Genomic DNA, 22,303 nt, shown 5'->3' on the forward strand with positions numbered 1-22,303 from the left:
TGAAAAGTAGTCCCAATTATTTTTTTATTTCAATAACTGCATATTATAAAATGATGTTCACTGAAAACAAGGTGACCATGTAAGTGAAACAGGAGTCAGAAGCACACACATGGTCCTCTTCATCAGAATTTGGACTCAAAATTGAAATGCTTCCTTTAATTCAATACAATTTAGCTAAAAATATTTGAAGTGCTGGACATTGAGCAGTGAGCAAAATTGGCACTTGCCCGATTTACAACTTATGCTCCCATGACAGAAACAGAGAAAAACAAAATAAATAAGCAAAATATTCAGGGCATCAGATGGTGCTGAATGCTAGGGAGAAAAGCTGCAGAGGAGAGGTGAAGTATGAGGGGGAAGAAATAAATCTAGAAAAAGTGGCCAGGAGGCTATCACTCAGAAAGGAATGTTGAATAAAGTCAGGAGGGAGGAAGGGGACCAACCCAGGGAATAACAGGGGGGAAGAGCATTCCAGGCAGATGGAACAGAAGTAAAAGCCCTGAGACAAGAGTGAGTATGACATGTTCATAGGCCAGAAAGAGATGTATGCGGCTCGAGTGCAATCAGCAAGGTCAAGAGTAGTGGGAAACAAAGATAAAGTGAGCCAGTCATGCAGGGTCCTGTTAAGAATGTTGGATTAAGATACAAGCCACTGGAATTGGGGGGCAGTGGGGATTCATCCTGAACAGGGAAGTGACACGTTCTGACTTTTTTTTTTTAATTTTTTTTTAAATTTATTCAGAGAGAGAGAGAGAGAGGCAGAGACACAGGCGGAGGGAGAAGCAGGCACCATGCAGAGAGCCCGATGTGGGACTGGATCCCGGGTCTCCAGGATCACGCCCTGGGCTGCAGGCAGCGCTAAACCGCTGAGCCACCCAGGCTGCCCCTGACTTATCTTTTAGCAGGACCAGACAGGTTCAGAGAAATCTAAGAGACTAGATTATAAACATGTGAAGGAGATAGTTCAGAGAGATTTTAAGTAGGAGAGAGCAGAAGAGTCTCACAGTCAGAGGGCAACAGCAAGTATCTGGGAATGCACCACAGTATAAATGGAAACGGACCCAAGACTAAGCCGTGGGGCACAAGAGATCAGGAGATCAGAAGGCATCAGATGCAGAGACAGAGAAGGAGTGGCCAGAAAGGTAAGAAGTCAGGCAAGTGCTCTGGAAGCTAAGAGACGGAAGTGTTGTGATGGGAAGAAGCCACAACAAACCAGATGAGACAAGTGAGACAGGGCTGACTGGGAGTCCCTCCACCCCCAGTATCATCCACACAGACGAGTGCTCAGGGCCAGAGGCAGGCAGGTGATACACGTGCAAAGGAGCCTGTGAAAGCTGTCTGCCTCAACCTCTCCATGCAAGAGGAAGTGAGATCAGGAGACAGCAGAGTAAGAGGTTTCAGAGGCAAGTAGAGAGTATGGAATAGTTGTCCAGGAGAGCAGGATAGTGAGCACAGGCAGCAAAAAGGGTACTGGTAATCATGAACATGGAAGGTGAGACTAATAAGAATGGTCAGGTGTTTTTCTCTGGACGCTTTGAAATGCACGGGTTTGGGCAGGAAATTGGACTGTAATGATGATGTCAACTCAGCAAAATTGTATAAGAGAACAAGAGGCAGGTGAAGCACTGAGGTAGCACACAAGAAGTGATTATTACAATCATACTCAGCCCAAACCGAGGAAGGAGGACTGGGAAGTGGGCAGTGTAATGACAACCCAAGAAAGCATGGCTAGGATTGCTGGTCTTGGTGGTTGGTGCCTGGAACATATTTGCTCAATAGCCAGGGACTCTTCTGATTCCTGCCCCACTGCTAAGAGGAAGATTCTGAGCTCTACTTGTCCAAAATGACTTAAGATTCTCCCATGTTCTATTCATCACAGAACATCTTTTTCCGGCAGTAACTTCAGCCTATATTTAAATTTTTTTTCGACTTATAAGATTCTCTTACATATTTTTTAAAACCTCAATTCATCTTAATTTGCTTTAAGTTGTCCAAATTATGGACTGTCCAAATTATGGTAACTTTTCCAACTTACCAGCTACTGGTATATGTGAAACCAACAAATGGCAGGTGGTGGCCAGAAAATGCAGTATGTGTGGGTGGGGGCATCGTTTCCTGAAGGAGGAAAAAATACCTGGTAAAAATCAGTAACTGTGACCTGGAGGTTGGTCTATAATATTAACTGTCAGTAGCAAATAACATGACTGTTGGATTTAGAAACATAGATTAAGTGTGGTGCAGATGTGCAGTGATCTCTAGAATCCAGACAATGAACACTAACATTCTGATAAAATTAAACTCAAGACTTTAAGTCTGACATTGAGAGCACATGATTATTCACGTATGCATATGTGCAGATTTGCCTCGTCACTAAAAGTTATTTGTAACCCAAATCAATATTCACAGTACTTCTGCAATCACTCACAGACATATCCAAAGGAAAACAACAAAAAAAAATTTAGCTGCTGGATGCCTAAGTTTCCAGCTGGGCCTAAACAAGGAGATGTTCTGCCTTACAAATACATGTCTGTTAGAGGAGCTTTGCTCAGGAATGAGTCACACTGCTGTTCACTTTGAATGTGATGTTAATCAACAATATGTATTAAATAAGGTGTCTTTAAATAGAAACATACATAAAACAAGGTTATGTACTGACTGGCTCATGACATGAAGCGGCTCAGAAGAACCTAACTCTGAAATCCCCCCTAGGAACAGGAGTTCAATACTCATACTGTGTACATGGGAACTTTATTGAACATATAACATAGAACTAATCAGAATCAATTGTACTACATATTTAACTTGGAATGACCCAAATTTCTGTTTATAGTAAATATAATTCTTTTAATTCCTATGATAACTGATGAGGAAACATCATTTCATTTTTTCTTGGAGGCCCAAAGAGGGAAGCATAAGAAGTTCTTACCTGCCTTACATATGCTACATACTGGGAATGAAAAGTGATATAAAATCAATATAAAAATTCTTAGTGCAGAATTAAAATCATAAGAAACAAAATAATGGGTGGGGGGTGCCTGAGTGGCTCAGTCAGTTAAGCTTCTGCCTTCAGCTCAGGTCATGAACTCAAGGTCCTGGGATTGAGCCCACATCAAGCTCCCTACTCAGTGGGAAGTCTGCTTCTCCCTCTCTCCCTACACCTCCCTTGCTTTATGTTCGCTCACTCTCTCTCTCAAATAAATCAATAAAATGTTAAAAAAAATAAAATAATGGAATAAAAAATAAAGTTCAAATTAAGAAGGCTAAAAAGGCCTTCAACAACCATAAAATTTTATGTTCTCATTGTCCTAAATTATAACAGAACAACCTAAAAGTTTAGAGCAGAGGTTGACGACCTATGCTGGCTCACAAGCTAAAAAAGGTCAAATGTTTGGCAACTCTGCCGGTTTGCCACTCACCTCAAGTGAGGCTATAACCTCAGGATAGCAAGGCTGTAGATTTATCCCCCATTCACTTCCTACCAAGTCTGCTATTTTTGGTTACACCACCACTGGGCATGGATAGCTCTTCAAATCAAGTCAGCCCAAATAAGCAGCCTCCTGCCAGCAGCTCTACAGCCCCAACCAAGCTGATGGAAGGGGGTGAGGGGGCAGTTTTTAACCAAAGTCTGGTTTCTCCTGAATAAATGCTTCTCAATTTATTTACCTTGACAAGGGTTGAGTTGTCAAACAACCCCAAAATGGTTGTTTCTGACAATTCTGTCCAGTATTATGGAGCTTTTTAAGGAGAGATTTGCCAATCTCTTCACTCTGCCATCATGAAGTCCACTTTTCTAAGCATCTCATTTCCCTTCTTCCTAGGAAGCCTCACAGTGTAACTGATCTAATTAGCAAATCTGTGAATTTTAATTTTGCTCCTTGTCATGAATAAAAATCTTCACCTCAGTGAATTCTCCTCATTTTTTGATGTATAAGAGAACAGACACTAGAAGCCATGATAAATGTCTGACTGGGAATTGATAAGGAGGTCCATAATTGCTTTATAACCACATTGGAAAGAATGAGAGGGACAGAATTTCTTTGCAGTGTCATACTTACAGAATTCTTTAAACAATCATCATCCACATCAAAATTCGATGTATCTGTTGGGCTACTAACTTCTGGAATATAAGGTGCTTCACAGTTTCGAATATTATCCCAATCAATTCCATTGAAAAATGGGTGTTTCTTAAAGTCTTCTATTCCATTTTGGCCAAGTCGATGTTCTCGGCTGCAAATGAGCCTACGAATCAGATCTTTAGCATTTTCAGACACATCAGTCACTTGAGCTGGAAACTGAAACCTCTCCTAAACACAGAATAATCAAAACGGAATATAAATCATTATTTAACTCCCTAAGTGGATTGATTGGTATTTACTTTCTTAAAAATGCATTTTCTTTTAAAAATGTCCAATAAGTGTATGCTGGTACAAAGTTACTCATACTACAAGAGAAAAGAGCACTTTCCTAAAAGAATTTTTTAATTTTATATGTGACTTAGTCACACATGCACTGTAGAAAGAACAAATTAAATGCAAAAATCCCTCAAACTGTTGTCAGAATGAAGAGGACGTATCAAAAGTAGCATCTGACTCAACATTTCAGTCGAGTGCATACAACTGATGAGGTTCCTAGACGTCACAAACTAGGGATTACGTAACAGCAGTAAACACCTGTACAGAATGGACCACGCACTTGACTCCTGGATGTGCTTAACACCCGTAACCCTCACAGCAATCCTCTAAGGCAGGTGCCACCATTAGCCTTATTTTACAGAAAAGACACAAGGCCCAGGGAGTTCAAGCAAGCCACTCCTGGTCACAAGATTTCTCTCTGTAATGCTTTCCGTGCTCTTTACAACCCTGCAGATAGCTATTCCCAGTCTTCCAACTCTCCATAACTACCTAGCAAATTATCCTGGCAGCCAGGTATAAGAGTGTTAACTCCACAGAAGGGTGTCAACTGGTTTATTTGTAGGTAAAGCAACTGCTCACAATGGTCTCACCGTCCTCTTACAGGATTTCTATTCTAGGTGTTTGCAACTGCTCACAATCTTCTGAGACCAATCAGAACCTTCCTCTTTTAATTACAATTTACTTCTATTTTGCTTGGAACTCAATGGATGAAGGTTCTATTAATTTGTTCCTATGGTGAATCTGGATTGTCTTCCCTGTTTTGATTGTAAATAAGACTAGAACAGGTATCCTCGTACATACATCTTGTTTAAACTGAGTATTTCCTTAGGGCAGATTCCTATAACTGAAGTTGCTCAATCCCAAATTCTAATCATTTTTAAAGGCTCTAGATGCATACTTACAGACTTGTTGACAGGAAGGTCACATCAATATATTTTCCTATCAACAATATCTAACAATGTCCACCTCGCTGGGTTACTCAGAGTACAGAGTATAATTTTTCTTTTCATCTTTGCCAGGGGGAAAAAGAACATCTCAGTTTTATTTTGATTTGCATTTCATTTATTGTGGCTAAGGATGAGAATTTTTAAAATGTATTCTAGTCATGAGTATACTTACAGTAAGGACATAGGTTATCTGCTTACCAACTCTGTTATTCTACTGGAGAGACCATTTAATTTCCTATTTATTAGCATTTCTAATAAAATGTAGGAGACGGTTAGAATAATTTTATGTATAATTTATGGATTTTGATTATTCATGTTCATCATGTTCCCTATTAGTATAGAAATTAGAATGCTCATTGTTTTTAAAAAAGATTTTCTTTTTAACTATCACATTACTTTAAATTTATTGTATGTACCATTTACCACATTCATTTGAAAAACAGTAAAATATACTAACTTTATGATTCATGATTTTTCCATAGGTCTCCACCAGAGATTCTGCATAAAATGGTGTTTCTCCATAAAGCATTTCGTACATACAGACCCCCAGAGACCACCAGTCACATTCAGGCCCGTATCTTCCTTTCCCATCTTCCATGGCTTGAAGGATTTCAGGAGAGATATAATCTGGAGTTCCCACAGCCACTGAGGACTGGACCTGAAGAAGTTCACACATTTTTAGTAATCTACTATATTAGAAACAAATAATTTTTAATTAAAAATATTTACACTTACATACACAACAAACATTATTTCAAAACAATTACAATTTTGTCATACCTGAATTTAACCTCCTTGTACATTAGTTAAATTGTACATAATGTCCACACTAACAGTTCTCCAGGTTCCAAAATACTATAAAATCTTTATTTTTGCCAGTAGTTCATTGACTACACTTAGGGTAACACTACAGTCATTAAAAACAAACTGAATATTTAGTACAGAACACTCTTATTATTGGTATTATCTAACCAACACATTCATATAAATAATGGAAGTAGGAAAATTCTACAATTTGTTTAAAAGAAAATTAGCCTGAAAAAACAGGCCGATACTTATAAGCAACCTGGAAATTATTTTGAAACACCTTAATTGAAATCTAAGGAAATAAATACTGATAAAATACTGCAAACTACTTACTAATTAAAAATTACAAAGGGGTTTGAAACATATTCTTCAAAAAATTAAGTCCCAATAGAGAAAAATAGTTGGGCATATAATTATGGCAAGTTAGATGCAAATAAGAAAATAATCACTAAAAATGATCCTGGGCACACTTTTTTTTTTTAGAGCTAAAGGAGAATAATTTATTTATAGGATGTACACCTTTGAATGAATTATCCCCAAATCCCACACAATTATAAAACAGAAGCACTTAAATGAGTTCAATACAATAGAACAGAGTGAACCAATCAAAAAGAATATCCAGACAATGGGTCTCGATTGACTGTTTAAAGTGTGGACCAGGAGAAACCCATTTCTAAATGGCTTTTGAATAATCAATTATTTTTTTGTGTATATATTTTTTATTGGAGTTCAACGTGCCAACACATAGCATAACAACACCCAGTGCTCATCCCATCGAGTGCTGGGCACACATCTTGTAAGGTACTCAGAAGTAAAAGAAAATTGTTTCTTTGCATGTTTTAAATAAGCATATCAAAAAAAGAACATTCTCAAGATAGAATAATTGTTAATATTCTGGAAAAAATCATTCTTGAAAAAAATATCATTCTTAGTAATTATTAGAATGGACTTCCTCTTTGGTAATACTAAGATAAAGTAACTTGAAAACTCTTGCATTGGGAACTCTTAAGAATACAGATAAAATACAACAACCATTTTTATAAACATATAAATGAGCTCTTTAAAAAAAAAGATATTCTTAGGGGCCAGTAACCAAATGTTTGAGAACCAAGGTGATAATAAGCATTACAGCAGGAGTGGAGTTGGGGAATGCTCGTTTCCATTTTCTTGGTATTTGGATTTTAATATACACATGAGGACAGGAGGACAGTCCTCAGCTTATATGTTTGAAGCAAGAGGCTACCCCACATGATAGCCTCTACTCTACAGGGTATATTGTAAGTGAAAAGGTATATTATAAAAATCTGCCAATATTTGTCAACTAATTATGACCTACCAATTAGGATTAAGTACAGACATTTTCCACAAAGAATGAGTGAATTTCCAGGTACAGACTCTCTCAGATAGACCTAAGGACACACTTCAGGAAACAAGAAATTTAACCCATGTGTAAGAATGTGACAATAGAAGCTATTGTGAACAAAGATATTAGTTCATACATATGGTTGTTAATTAGATAAAACAATGTCAAGTGGATGAGGACAAGGAGGAATAGGAAAAAGAGAAGGAGAAACACAGATGGCAAAGGAGGAGAGAAAAACCATCTAAAGGCTGAGAAATCAGATGGAACTAAAGTACCAGAAAACAGTAACGTGTTACCAAGGGAACAATTAGGATTCAAGTGGTTTAAGTTTCTTGTTTTCTCATCTTTATTTTTCACTTACTTTTCAATTATTATTTTTAATTGTGATAAAATACACACAACATAAAATTTACCATTATAACCATTTCCAAGCATATACTCCAGTGGCATGAAGCACATTCATGCTGTGGTGCAATCATTACCACTTTCCTTCTCCAGAACTCTTTTCATCTTGCAAACCTGAAACTCTGCATCCATTGAGCAATAACTCCCCACTGCCCACCTCCCACCCCACTCCAGGCCCTGACAACCACCACTATACTTTCTATCTCTAAATCTGACTACCCTAGGGGCCTCAAGAGCCATGAAATCATACAATATTTGACATTTTCGTGTCTGGCTTAAATCACTTAAGATAACATTTTCAAAGGTTACTCATGATGTATCATGTGTTAAAATTTCCTTCTTTTTAAAACTGAATAATATTCCATTGTATGTAAATACCATTTTCTTCATCCATTCATCTGCTGATGGACATCTTGATTACTTACATCTCTTGGATATTGTGGATACTATGAATGTGGGTGTATAAATACCTCTTAGAGTCCCTGCTTTCAATTCTGCAAAGTATATAGCCAGAAGTAGAACTGCTGGACCATACAATAATTCCATTTTTAATTTTCTGAAGAAGTGCCATAATGTTTTTCAGAGTGGTTACAGCATTTTACACTTTACATTCCTACCAACAGTGCACAAGTTCTAATTTTTTCACATTTTCACCAACAGTTCTTATTTTCTGTTTTATTGCAGGGTTGTGGGGTTTTTTGTTTTGTTTTGTTTTAATAGTAGCCACTTATTGGGAATGAAGTAGTATCTTTGATTTGCATTTCCCTAATGACTAGTGACGTTGAGCTTGCTGGCCATTTGTATATCTTCTTAGGAGAAATGTCTATTCTAGTACTTTGCTCATTTTGAATTTTTTATTGAGTTACAGATATTCTTCACGTATTCTGAATAATCAGCCCCTAAGTAAGATATATGATTTGCAACTATTTTCTCTCATTCTATTGGTTGCCTTTTCACTAAATGACTATGTCTTCCAAAGCAAAAAAAAAATTTAATGGTGGTGTAGTCCTATTTATCTATTTTTCCTTTTACTGCCTATTGTCTGGCATTATATCCAAGAAATCATTGCCAAATCTAATGTCATAAAGTTTTCCCCTAAAAAAAAAAAAAAAAAAGTTTTCCCCTATCTTTTCTTCTAAGAGTTTTATAGTTTTAGGTCTCATATTCAGGTCTTTGATTAATTTTTAGTTAATTTTTGTATATGGCATAAGATAAACTGAGTTTCTTGTTTGGCTTAGGAATATGGTGGAAAATCTGAGACTCTAGACTTTTGGTAAACTTTAAACGTTAAAAATTTAAAGATGAACATTAAAATATTTGAAATAGAACGTACAGCTTTCAAAGAAGCAAATAAAATGAGAAATTAAACTAAACTTGACAAAGTCAATAGCAGGCAGAAAAGGTGGGGGGTGGGAATGGGGGAAGCATGCATGCAAACAAGCAAGCAAAACTTACAGTAAACAGTACAAGATCAGATACTAAGAATAATTAAATAAAAACAAATGTAAAAATGCAAAAAATAGATAATAAGAATAAATACAAATGTATTATCATGAAATTCCTAAATGGATTAAAATTTATCTATTAAAAGACAGCAATATCACACTGGGTGACAAAACCAAAATGAACAAATATTTTTTAAAATTAGCAATAATCTGTTTAAAAGGGATATACCTAAACATTGGACACAGAAAGGTTAAAAGTAAAAGGATGGAAAAGACACATCAGGCAGATGTTAAAAGAAAGTTAAGGGATCCCTGGGTGGCACAGTGGTTTAGCGCCTGCCTTTGGCCCAGGGCGCGATCCTGGAGACCCGGGATCGAATCCCACGTCGGGCTCCCAGTGCATGGAGCCTGCTTCTCCCTCTGCCTATGTCTCTGCCTTCTCTCTCTCTCTGTGTGACTATCATAAATAAATAAAAAATTTAAAAGAAAGTTAAGCTAGCTATATTTCTATCAGTTAAAACAGATTCCTAGGGTAAAACTGTTATTAGGATTTTTAAAAATTCATTAACATAATTGTAAAAGAAAATACTCTGGAATAGTAATTCTGAATAATATACCTAACAACGTAGCTACAAAATGATTATGAAAACATTGATGATGACAAGGAAAAATTAATAAGTTCAGTATCATGGTAAGACTTTTTATTTATTTTTTTTTAATTTTTATTTATTTATTAGTCACACACACACACAGAGAGAGAGAGAGAGAGAGAGAGAGGCAGAGACACAGGCAGAGGGAGAAGCAGGCTCCATGAACCGGGAGCCCGATGTGGGATTTGATCCCGGGTCTCCAGGATCGCACCCTGGGCCAAAGGCAGGCGCTAAACCGCTGCGCCACCCATGGTAAGACTTTTTAAATAAAGATGATATAGCAGAAAGAAATAAAACTGGTAAGAATATAAAAAATTTGAACAACAAATTAACAACTTCAATCTTATGGACTTACATAGAAACCTGCACCCAGAAATTAAAAAGAGTGTATTATTTTCAAACAAGCAAATAACACTATAAAAACAAGCCTGTTATAAAGCAAAAAGCAAATCTTGACAAATGCCAGAAAAAAAAAAATCAAATCAGCCCATTCTCCAGTAAAGTAAAACTGACAGAAATAACCAAATAAGTAAATACTATACTATTGATATTAAAAGGTACGTATCTAAATAATCAATGGTCCGCAGAGGTATTCCAACTAAAGTTGGAAAATATTTAGACTGAAAATGGTAAAATGCGCTATATATCAAAAATGACGAAGGAAAAGAAAAGCACAAACAACATTAGGATTGAAAAAATATATATAATAGAGATTTTAAAGCTAATAAGAGTACAATAGGAACATTATACCAACAAAATTGAAAACTCAGAGAAAATAGACAATTTTCATAGAAAAAGAAAATAACTTACCAAAACTGACTCAGGAAGAAATAGAAAACCAAAGAGACCTATAACCATTAAAAAATTTGAATCAATAGTATAAAATCTACCTGGAAAACAAACCAAAAAAACCAAGAGGAAAACAAAACCTCACCAACGCAAAGATGATTTAAAAGTGAATTCTACCGATTTCATAGGAAATAAACAACCCCTGTATTATATACACCGTTCTAAAGCCAAAATGGATAAGGGTAGAGGATATGACTACTCCCCTATCCATTTTATAAGGATAAAATAACCCAAATACACAAATCAGACAAGAACAATGAGAAAAAAATCATACTGCAATCTCAGAATAATCAATCTCAGATATGAATCTTAGGTAACAATCCAATATAAAATATTAGCAGAGTCAATCCAGCAATTTTCAAAAATAACATCCTCACGATAAAGTTACATTTGGCCAAAGAATGGATGATTTAACATTAGACAATCTATCATTCATCAGTATAATAGATTAAAGGAAAAACACCCTTATATCATATTCTCGATGGATGCAAAAAATCATTTGATTACAACAATAACAACCATAACAACACATTCTTTTGCTAGTAAGAAACAGAAATTTCATAAAAAGAAACAAAAACTTTCTTAATCTTGTAAAGAGTATCTACCAAAGGCTTACGGCAAATATCATACTTAACTTGAAACTAAAGAAAAAACACCAATCAGCATCAAGAACAAGGCAAAGCAGCTCCCTAATACCATATCTATTTAATATTGTACTGAAGGTCACTGATTGCATAAGGGGGGGAAATAGCATATGTAAGCATTTGTAAAAGACAAAACCTAAAGCTGATCATTATTTGTGGATTATATGATTGTGTACAAACCTAGAAGAATCTACAAATTATTTTGAACTAATAAAAGAATTAGCAAGCTTGCTAGTCTGGAGATGAGCATGCAAAAATCAGCTGTGTTCCTAAACAAAAGCAACAAGCTATTAAACTGAAAAAAATTTAAAGTTACCATTTATAATGCTCCATGCACCCAAAATCCACAGCATGCCTAGGAACAAACTTAACAAATAAAGGTAACAGATTTACAGTGAACATGATTATAAAACTTCAATAACAGACATACAAGAAAACCTAAAGCAACGGAGAGAGACACCATGTTTGTGAAAGGGAAGATTTCATGTTATGGACATAAATTTCCCCCAAATTCACCTCTAAATTCAATGCAAGTCTACAAGCTTGTGTTTCTGAATGGGTATTTGTATATATGTACATGTATGTATGTAAACCAATAATATAATTCGAACAATCATATGGAAAAGCAAATGGCCAAGAAAAGCCAAGACAATTATAGAAGAAGAAAAAGAACTACAGCAGGACATCCATCTTGGAAACTGACTTCCTACAAAGGTGTAGTGCTTAAGATGGCATAGTTTCAACTCATATGTAAGAGCCAAAAAGCAAGCTGACACTTGATTTGGAAAGTCACAAAATTTGGGAAAGGCTAAAATTGAAGCAGTTGCTGAGGTGATAAATAATGACCCACACAAAGTCATATAATCATAACATTTCAGAACACTGGGGAAAACAGAATGTCCCAAAAGCTTCTAGAAAAGGGGGGGGGGAGTTTTAATAGAAGAACTGAGATTCAGAATGGTACCAGATGTCTCAACAATAAATTAGAAGACAATGCAATGCCTGCTAAATTCTAATAAAACTCATTTGAAATCTGTAATATTATGCCCAAACAAATTATCAATCATGTATGAAGGTAGAAGTGAAAGCATCTTTTACACATGCAAGATTATAAAATATTTACTTCCATTGGAACCCTTCTTGGGACCTACTATTAGATGAAGAGAAAGGTAGACATGGATTCCAGGAAACAGAGGATCCACTGCTAGACAGCAGCACAGTGATTTTTAAGATGAGTAAGGTAATCCTTGTATATCATTACTACAACAGCCCAACAGAACAGTCTAGATTAGGAAGGGAGAAGGCAAGACTCTAGTATAGCTCTCTCCAAAAGACAAAAGAGAACCACTAGGTTACTTAATGTGTCTGAATGACAAAGGAATTATGGGCTGGAGAGTTTGGGGATAAACTGGTTAGAGTTATAGAGAAACAAGGAAAAGTGGTCACTTACACCAACAACAAAAAGATGTTCAAGAAAAGTATTGAAATTACAATCAACTGCATGGCAAAACTATGCATAATATTTGTATAGAATCACAGGGAATTGAACAGGATTTAAGGGAAGGCTTACAGTAAGAATATAGAAAGCATACGGGTTGGATGAGATGATATGAAATTAACAGGTAATATATAAAAGTAAATAATCAAAAGATAGTAGCACAAGTATGATAAGAAATTTTTAAGTAAAGGAAGCAACAGAACAAGCAGCCAGCAGTCTGAAAGTGTTTGCCAATAGTTTGAAAGTAAAAGAGATACAGAGGCAGAAAGAATAGAACAAATGAATGCAGTTTTTAGGACAAACCTTCTTAAAATACATATAAATCATTTTGATAAAAAAAATAATAATAGACACAAAACAAGTAAAAACAATTGTTCGTTAGTTTTCTAAATGGAGAATAAACATGCTATTATGTCCAGGAAAATTATTTTGAGATCATTAGTAAAGAACAAGTGACTAAGAATCCATCCAGGATTTCATTTTTAATTTTTTTTTGTATTTATTTATGATAGTCACACACAGAGAGAGAGAGAGAGAGGCAGAGACACAGGCAGAGGGAGAAGCAGGCTCCATGCACCGGGAGCCCGACGTGGGATTCGATCCTGGGGCTCCAGGATCGCGCCCTGGGCCAAAGGCAGGCGCTAAACCGCTGCGCCACCCAGGGATCCCTCATCCAGGATTTCAAAGAACAAACTGGACACTGTCTTTGGGCTGATCCGTGGTAGACGTTTTGAGGGCAGCTGACCCACAGCCTACGCGCCCCACACCACCTCCCATGGAAGACTGAGCTGGCCGTGGAGCTTTCTCTCTTTGTCTCATAACCATGTCCACCAATGAGAATGCTAATTCACCAGATACCCGCCTTAACAGATTCAAGAACAAGGGGTAAGACAGTACAGAAATGAGGCAGCGCCAAATAGAAGCTAATGTGGAGCTGAGGAAAGCTAAGAAGGATAACCAGATGCTGAAAAGGAAAAATGTAAGCTCATTTTCTGATGACACTACCTCTCCACTGCAAGAAAACCGCAACAACCATGTCACTGTAAATTGGTCTGTTGATGACATTGTCAAAGGCATAAATAGCAACAATTTGAAAAGCCAACTCCAGGCTACTCAAGCTGTTAGGAAACTTTCTAGGGAAAAGCAGCCCCCCATAGACAACATAATCCAGGCTGGTTTGATTACAAAATTTGTGTCCTTCTTGGGTAGAACTGATTATAGTCCTATTCAGTTTGAATCTGCTTGGGCCCTCACTAACATTGCTTCTGGAACACCAGAACAGACCAAGGCTGTGGTAGATGAAGGTGCTATCCCAGCATTCATTTCTCTGTTGGCATCTTCCCATGCCCACATCAGTGAACAAGCTGTATGGGCTCTAGGAAACATTGTAGGTGATGGTTCAGTTTTTCAAAACTTGGTTATCAAGTATGGTGCAGTTGACCCACTGTTGGCAGTTCCTGATATGTCATCTTTAGCATGTGGTTACTTATGTAACCTTATTTGGACACTCTCAAAACCTTTGTCGCAACAAGAATCCAGCACCCCCGTTAGATGCTGTTGAACAGATTCTTCCTACCTTAGTTCGTCTCCTGCATCATGATGATCCAGAAGTATTAGCAGATACCTGCTGGGCCATTTCCTACCTTACTGATGGTCCAAACGAACGGACTGAAATGGTTGTGAAAACAGGAGTTGTGCCCCAACTTGTGACACTTCTAGGAGCTACTGAATTACCCATTGTGACTCCTGCGCTAAGAGCCATAGGAAATATTGTCACTGGGACAGACGAACAGACTCAGGTTGTAATAGATGCAGGAGCACTTGCTGTTGCTGTCTTTCCCAGCCTGCTAATGAACCCCAAAACTAATATTCAGAAGGAAGCTACATGGACAATGTCAAACACCACAGCTGGTCGCCAGGACCAGATACAGCAAGTTGTGAATCATGGATTAGTCCCATTCCTCATTGGTGTTCTAAGGCAGACTTTAAGACATAAAAGGAAGCTGTGTGGGCTGTGACCAACCATACAAGTGGTGGAACAGTTGAACAGATTGTATATCTCGTTCATTGTGGCATAATAGAACCATTAATGAACCCCTTAACAGCAAAAGATACCAATATTATTCTGGTTATTCTGGATGCCATTTCAAACATCTTTCAGGCTGCTGAGAAACTAGGTGAAACGGAGAAACTTAGTATAATGATTGAAGAATGTGGGGGTTTGGACAAAACTGAAGCTCTACAAAACCATGAAAATGAGTCTGTGTACAAAGCTTCATTAAACTTGATTGAGAAGTATTACTCTATAGAGGAAGAGGAAGATCAGATTATTGTACCCAAAACTACCTCTGAAGGCTATACATTCCAAGTTCAGGATGGCACTCCTGGGACCTTTAACTTTTAGATTGTAGAGCTGAGACAGAAAGTTGTTTGTTGTGTACTCTGTTTGGTAGAAGTTTGTCTTATTGTTTCTCTACTAAGAACTCTTTTTAAATGCGTTTTGTTATTGTAGCACTTTTTACAATGAAACTATACTTGACCAGTTCCGAACTGTACAAACTGTATGAAGCTCCTCTTCTCAGTGGGTTTCTTATTTCTTTTCTTTTTTTAAAGATTTATTTATTTATTTATGATAGACAGAGAGAGAGAGAAAGAGAGAAAGAGAGAGGCAGAGACACAGCAGGAGGGAGAAGCAGGCTCTATGCCGGGAGCCCGACGCGGGACTCGATCCCGGGACTCCTGGATCATGCCCTGGGCCAAAGGCAGGCACTAAACCGCTGAGCCACCCAGGTTTTCTTATTTCTATGCGGAATCTCCTATCTTACAGTGTCCTATAAATAAAGATTAAATTCCAAAAAAACCAAAAAAGAACAAACTGGATCAAGTTAACCCCTACAGACACAGTCCTCACTGCATTCTGGAATGCACGGGGATTTGGAAGGAAGGCTGCCTGCCTACTAGACTCCAGGAGAAGGGCCCCAGCTTTTGAGTGTATGGGGCGTACGACCTGCAGGACTCGGGAAACACTAGCTCTTCCCCTAGAATTCTTCTTCAGTCTAGCACTCTGCTCTACAGAATCCTGATCCCAAACTTCCTGATGCCACAGCTTCCCTGACTTGACTCTGTGTTTTCTCAGCTCGGCAAGTTCTCCCTTATCACATCATACCTGCTGTTATCTGCTGCCACCTGACGCTTCACATTCACACAGGTGTCCCAAAGCAGCACAGTTCCATAGACACAGTTTACACTGTTTGTGTTACTGCTTCTACAAGTATCATAACCCTACCTGATGGTGTGATTATTTTTGCTTTTCACACCCATCAGATGGCTTTTATGTAAATTTTGAAGAAAAGATGAGAGTCTTCTCTTTATCCTCCAGATCTTATTTATCATATCTGATATTCTTTATCCTAGGGATCTAAGTATTCAAATGGTATCCCTTCCTTTGGATTAAAGAACATTTTTTAGCATCCAAGCCTGCTGGAGATTAGTCTCTTTCATTTAACTGAAAGTCTTTTATGCACCTTCATTTCAGAATATTTTTGTTTGACATAAAATTCCTAGTTTACAGATTTTTTTTCTTTCATGACTTTAAAGATACCATTTCATTATTTCTGATGAGAAACCTATGGTTATCCTTATTGTTTCCCCAAAGTATGTAATAGGTTTTTAATTCTGGCTGCTTTTCATTTTCCACCCCCCTTACCTTTAATTCTCAGGAGTTTAATTGTGGACAAGTGTGGTTTCTTTTAACCTTGAGGTATACTAAGATACTTACATTTCTGTTTTTCATCATATTTGGTAAGTCTGAGCCATCAATCCTACAAATTTTGCTGCTCCTGTTTCATTCTCTTTTCCTTCTGGTATGCAAATGATGCAGCTCCCTGAGCCTAGATGTATTTTGCTTCAATTTTTTTCCTCTCTCTTCTTCAGACTGGATCATCACATGACCTTTCTTCAAACTCACTGGCACTTTTTTCTCTTATTTCTAATCTGCTGTTAACCTCCTTCTGTGAATTTTTTATGTCTATTATTAAACTTCGCAAGTTCTAAAAGGTCCATTTGATTTCTTTTCCTTCTGAGATTCCTTATCTGAGCCATCTTTAAGACTATACTTTGATTCCTTAACGATATTTATTTTAAAAAAACACATTTGGGGATCCCTGGGTGGCTCAGTGGTTTCGTGCCTGCCTTTGGCCCAGGGCGCGATCCTGGAGTCCCGGGATCGAGTCCCGTGTCGGGCTCCTGGCATGGAGCCTGCTTCTCCCTCTCCTCTGCCTGTGTCTCTGCCTCTCTCTCTCTATGTCTATCATAAATAAATAAAAATAAGTTTAAAAAAACACATTTATGATAGCTTCATTACATCTCTGTCTGCTAAATCCAACATCTGTGCTACCAAAGTTTCTATTGACTACTTTTATTTTTTAAATCTGTATTACAATCTCCATCCTATCCTCATTTTTGTTTGATCTGGTGATTTCTGATTAAACGTTGGTCACTGACAGAATTATTCAGAGGATGGACTCTGTTGTCTTCCACTGAAGATCCTCAATTATTATTGAAGCAGATTAAAAAAAAACAAACCACCACCTGATCTCCTTGAATAAGGGTTAGCTTACAATTACACTCTTTGGGGCAGCTTTGTGGAAATGCTAAGATTCATCTCAATCCCCCTGACTTGGAGGACCACTTTTCAAACTCAGTGAATTTTATCAGGACTTGGATTTAGACTGTTAGGCTTAGAGTAAGTCTCACATGTTATAAAGGTGTTAAATAGCTCTCCAGCCAAAACCCCAGTGTCCCCACGTGCTATGTCTCCTCCAGCACTGCTTGACTTTCAGCAACTTGTTCAATTTTCAGATGCACAGCATCTATTATTTGGTACATCTTACGTCTTATACTGCATATCCACAGACCAATCTTCAGGAGACAGCCCCATCGGCACACTTCAGGCCCTCTCTCTGAACAACTTCCTCTTCTCCAATATTAAGAGCTACAGACTAACAACTAAGTCGGTCCTGATGTCTTCCCCCTCAGCTCTGGAGGACTTCTACCCTTGGCTCTAACTCTAGCTTTTAGCATAGAGCCTGCAAACTGCCCCCGTTCTGGGAAACTGTAAGGTATATCTCATGGATACATTTCTCTTAAAGATAACAGTCTTATGTTGCCTATTTTCCACTGCCTGAAAACAGCTGTCCCAAATATTATGTACAGTTTTACAGTTGTTCATAGTGAGAGGACAATTTGGTACCAATTACTCCTCTCATCATGGCCAGAGGCAAAAGTTACATAATCTGTTTTGTTTTATTTTAAGTTTATCTCCTTAAGATGAATTTTCAGAAGTCAAATTACTGGTCCAAAATAATAGGACATTTTCATGGCCTTTGGAGTGTATTATGCTAAACTGCTCTCCAAAATAGTTTCTGCCAAGTGAAATTATATCTATTTGGACCTCTGTTATACAGCCAGGAAACTGAAGTAAAAACAAAACAAAACAAAACAGGGAATAAAATTGGGGCATATAATCTTTTACACTTATATGAGGGACCCAGGGTTATTAGAACTAAAAACAAATGGGAATGTAAAACTAAATCAATGTTGAGAGTGTTCTGATGAAAGCATTCACTTGTTTGCATATTGTCTCTCAAAAAAACTTGACAACTAGGAAAGAAAAATCTAAAAAATAAAGGTGAAGAAGCAGCCACATTTTCTTTTTCCGACTGGGACTTATTTTTTCACCTCTCTAAAAATGACAATATTTCAAGTACAGTAACAAACAGTTCAGCTAAATAAGAAACGAAGTTCTCATAAAAGATACACGCATCAATCTTAAGCTCATTAATAAGAATGAAAAATGGCATAGGACTTTATAAACAAACCCTACTATGAATAAGTATGCCTAAAAGCCATTGTAGGAAAAGTTGGAGCATAGAAAGACAAGTGGATGGATGGATGGATGATTAGGTAACACAAATAGACATTTTCTAAAACAGAGAAGACAAGTAGCAACAGAATTATCTGATGGTAAAATGGCTTAATATTTATCTTTATTTACCGTTCCATCTTCCATCAGCTTCAGACAAGAACCAAAATCTGCTAATCGAATATGTCCATTCATATCCATCAATATATTGTCTGGTTTGATGTCCCTGAAAAGACAGACACATTCAATTTTTAGTAGGGAAAAATAAATATAACCATTTACTTGATAAGATAAAAATTAGCCTGAAAATCTCAACTTCTTTTAAAATTAATACTCTAAGAACACCTATTTGACTATGTTATGGGTTCAAATCCTGGCTCTGATCCATATGGAAACTTTCTTTGAAACATGCACTTTCAGTGTTCTGGAGATAAAAAGCTTTTTGGCAGTTTTTTGTCTTTTAAGGTTTTTGGTTTTATTTTTAAGAAAGGGAGGGCAGGGCACAGAGGGAGAAGAAGAGAAGTTTTAAGCGGGCTCCACCCTCAGTGTAAAGCCCAACACAGGGCTCGGTCTCACAACCCTGAAATGGTGACCTGAGACAAAAATCAAGAGTCGGACACTTCACTAACTGAGCCACCCAGTCGCCCTTTCTCGGCAGGTTTCATTCAGATTAAATTAATTTAGATTTGCACAGATTCCAATAAGATCACAGTAGGCCTACTTTCTGTATACAGAGAAGAGCCATAATTACTTGATACACACAAAACATACTTTCTTCTAGCCCATGAAATTAGAGAGGGAAAAATACACTTCTTAGACCTTGAACATAAATATAAATAAATAAATTTTCAATTGCTTCAGGTCAAATTGCAAAGAAATTGCTTCATAAAGCTAATTTTGAAATACAACTGACACAACTGCTTAATAGTATTTATGTTATATAAAGCTATTTATAGATGTTAATTCAAGATATCTAAATCTAATTAACAAATTAAATCACACCAGTTTTTGTATTTGTTTCTACATTTGAAGGAAAAGGGGTGTAAACCCCTTTTAGTAAAATAATACATAAAATGATTCCTTTAAAGAAGACCCATCAAAGTGTTTTCTAATCACAATCTAAAGATTAATTCTGAAAAATTAAAAGGTTAAGCCCTCTCCACATATTCTACATGTAAAGAAAAATAAAGAATCTTCTATGAACATCACATACACAAAAAGAATTCTATTACCATGTGGCTAGGGTCATCTTTTCTTTTCTCATCTTTTTCCTTGACTTATTTATTTTATAACTAAGAAGTTTGTACTTTTTAGTGTCATTTACTTATTTCACCCATCTCCTGACCCACCTCCCCTCTGACAACCATCAGTCTGTTCTCTATATTCAAGAGTCTTTTTTTGTTTTTTTTTCCTCTTTGTTCATTAGTTTTGTTTTTTAGACCGACATACAAATGAAATCACATAGTATTTGTCTTTTTCTGACTTAACTTCATTTAGCACAATACTCTCCAGGTACATCCATGTTGTCACAATTGGCAAAGTAATATTCTTTTTAAGGCTAATATTACACTGTGTGTGTATATATACACATATATGTACATACTTATACACACACACACACACACCTTCTTTGTCCATTCATCTATCGACAGACACTGTGGCTGCTACCTTATCTTGGCTATTGTAAATAATGCTGCAATAAACATAAGGATGCATATATCTTCCCAAATTAGTGTTTTTGTTTTCTTTGGGTAAGTACTCAGGAATGGAATTGCTGGATCATAAGGTATCTCTATTTTTAATTTTTTTTTTGAGGAACCTCCATGATGTTTTTCAAAGTGGCTACACCAATATACAAATCCGACCAACAATGCATGAGGTTTCTTTTTCTTCATACCCTAGCCAACACCTGTTATTTCTTGTCTTTTTGATCCTAGCCATCCTGACAGGTATGCAGTAACATCTCATTGTGGTTTTGATTTGCATTTCCCTAATGAGTGATGTTGAGCATCTTTTCATGTACCTGTTGACCATTTTGAAGTACCCTTTGAAAAAAGTCTATTTAGTTCTTATGTCCATTTTTTTTTATTGGACTGCTTGGGTTTTCTGTTGTTATAATGTTATAGGAGTTATTCATATATTTTAGATATTAACCTCTTACTGGATATATCATTTACAAATATATTCTCCCATTTAATAGGCTGCCTTTTCATCTTGCTGATGGTTTCCTTTGCTAGGCAAAAGCTTTTTGTTTCAATGTAGTCCCAAAAGTTTATTCCTGCTTTTGTTTCCCTTCCTTGAGGAGACATATCTAGAGCAATGATGGAGGTATCACAATCAAGATATATTACAAAGATTTAATAATCAAAGCAGTATGATACTGGGACAAAAATAGGTCAATGGAACAGAATAGGGAGCCCAGAAATAAACCTAATTTTATATACCCAATCAATCTGTGACAAAGGAAGCAAGAATATACAATGGGGAAAAAATATGGTCTATTCAGTAAACATTGTGAAAACTAGACAGCTACATGCAAAAAAACAAAACTGGACCACCTTCTTACACCATACGCAAAAATAAACTCAAAATGGATTAAAGACCTAAATGTGAGACCTGAAACCATAAAACTAGAAGAAAACATAGGCAGTAATCTCTCTGACATTAGCCATGGTGACATTTCTGTAGGTATGTCTCCTTAGGTTAGGGTCCTTTAACCTGAATGATACCTAAAGTCTCTATGCCTCCATTTTCCCATTTGCAATAAGAGGGTATTATTGAAGGAATTTGTGTGTGTTATACATCATAAATTGGCAAAAGCTGACCTAGAGGCTAAACCCAGCCCACTTTCCATTTTTGTAAGTAAAATTTTATTGTAAATAAAGTCACATCTATTCACTTATAAGTATTATCTATGGCAGCTTTCCCACTACAATAGCAGAATTGAGTAGTTCTGACTACAGATAGCATGGCCTTCAAAGCCTGAAAGATTTCCTACTTGGCCCTTTACAGAAAAAGTTTGGTGACATCTCTTGAAGATGACAGATGATGCTTAACAAAGAAAGGCAGATAGATGAACTGAAAATAACAACTTTTATAGGAAATTGGCTTCATTATCCTCAATGTTTGAATTTACCCCACTGTCAGAATGGTATATATATAAAAAGATATTTCTGTTGTTTGGAAACACCAAAGAAGTATATTTTATTTCTAGAAGGCATCTTAGAAATTACCTAATCTATTTTTAGATGAGTGTAAAAAGTGGATTTTATTCTTTATTTTTAAAATATTAAGCTATATAGTCACTACACATACTGCAACTGGCATATTTCTCAGATTTTAAAGAAGACCAAATAAATT

General features: G+C 36.7%; 1 protein-coding gene and 1 pseudogene across 50 annotated transcripts in view; one reads left to right on the plus strand and one right to left on the minus strand.

Annotated features, from left to right (window-relative positions):
• The window catches only part of CDC42BPA (CDC42 binding protein kinase alpha), a 320,030-nt gene that overhangs the window by 154,294 nt on the left and 143,433 nt on the right, over positions 1-22,303 (minus strand). For all 50 annotated transcript variants that reach the window (XR_011996311.1, XR_011996312.1, XR_011996310.1 and 47 more), the window contains exons 6-9: positions 19,076-19,169; positions 5,817-6,017; positions 4,056-4,304; positions 2,036-2,115 (exon numbers count right to left, since the gene is read on the minus strand). Coding sequence is in view for 44 of the 50 variants with exons in the window: in XM_072732749.1 (XP_072588850.1) it covers positions 2,036-2,115; positions 4,056-4,304; positions 5,817-6,017; positions 19,076-19,169 (624 nt within the window). In the remaining 6 variants the exon portion in view is untranslated. The remainder of the gene's footprint in view (positions 1-2,035; positions 2,116-4,055; positions 4,305-5,816; positions 6,018-19,075; positions 19,170-22,303) is intronic.
• LOC112923551 (importin subunit alpha-1 pseudogene) lies at positions 13,746-15,424 on the plus strand (annotated as a pseudogene).

The sequence above is a fragment of the Vulpes vulpes genome, chromosome 13 (assembly GCF_048418805.1).
Source record: "Vulpes vulpes isolate BD-2025 chromosome 13, VulVul3, whole genome shotgun sequence".
In the NCBI taxonomy this organism is placed as follows: Eukaryota; Metazoa; Chordata; class Mammalia; order Carnivora; family Canidae; genus Vulpes; species Vulpes vulpes.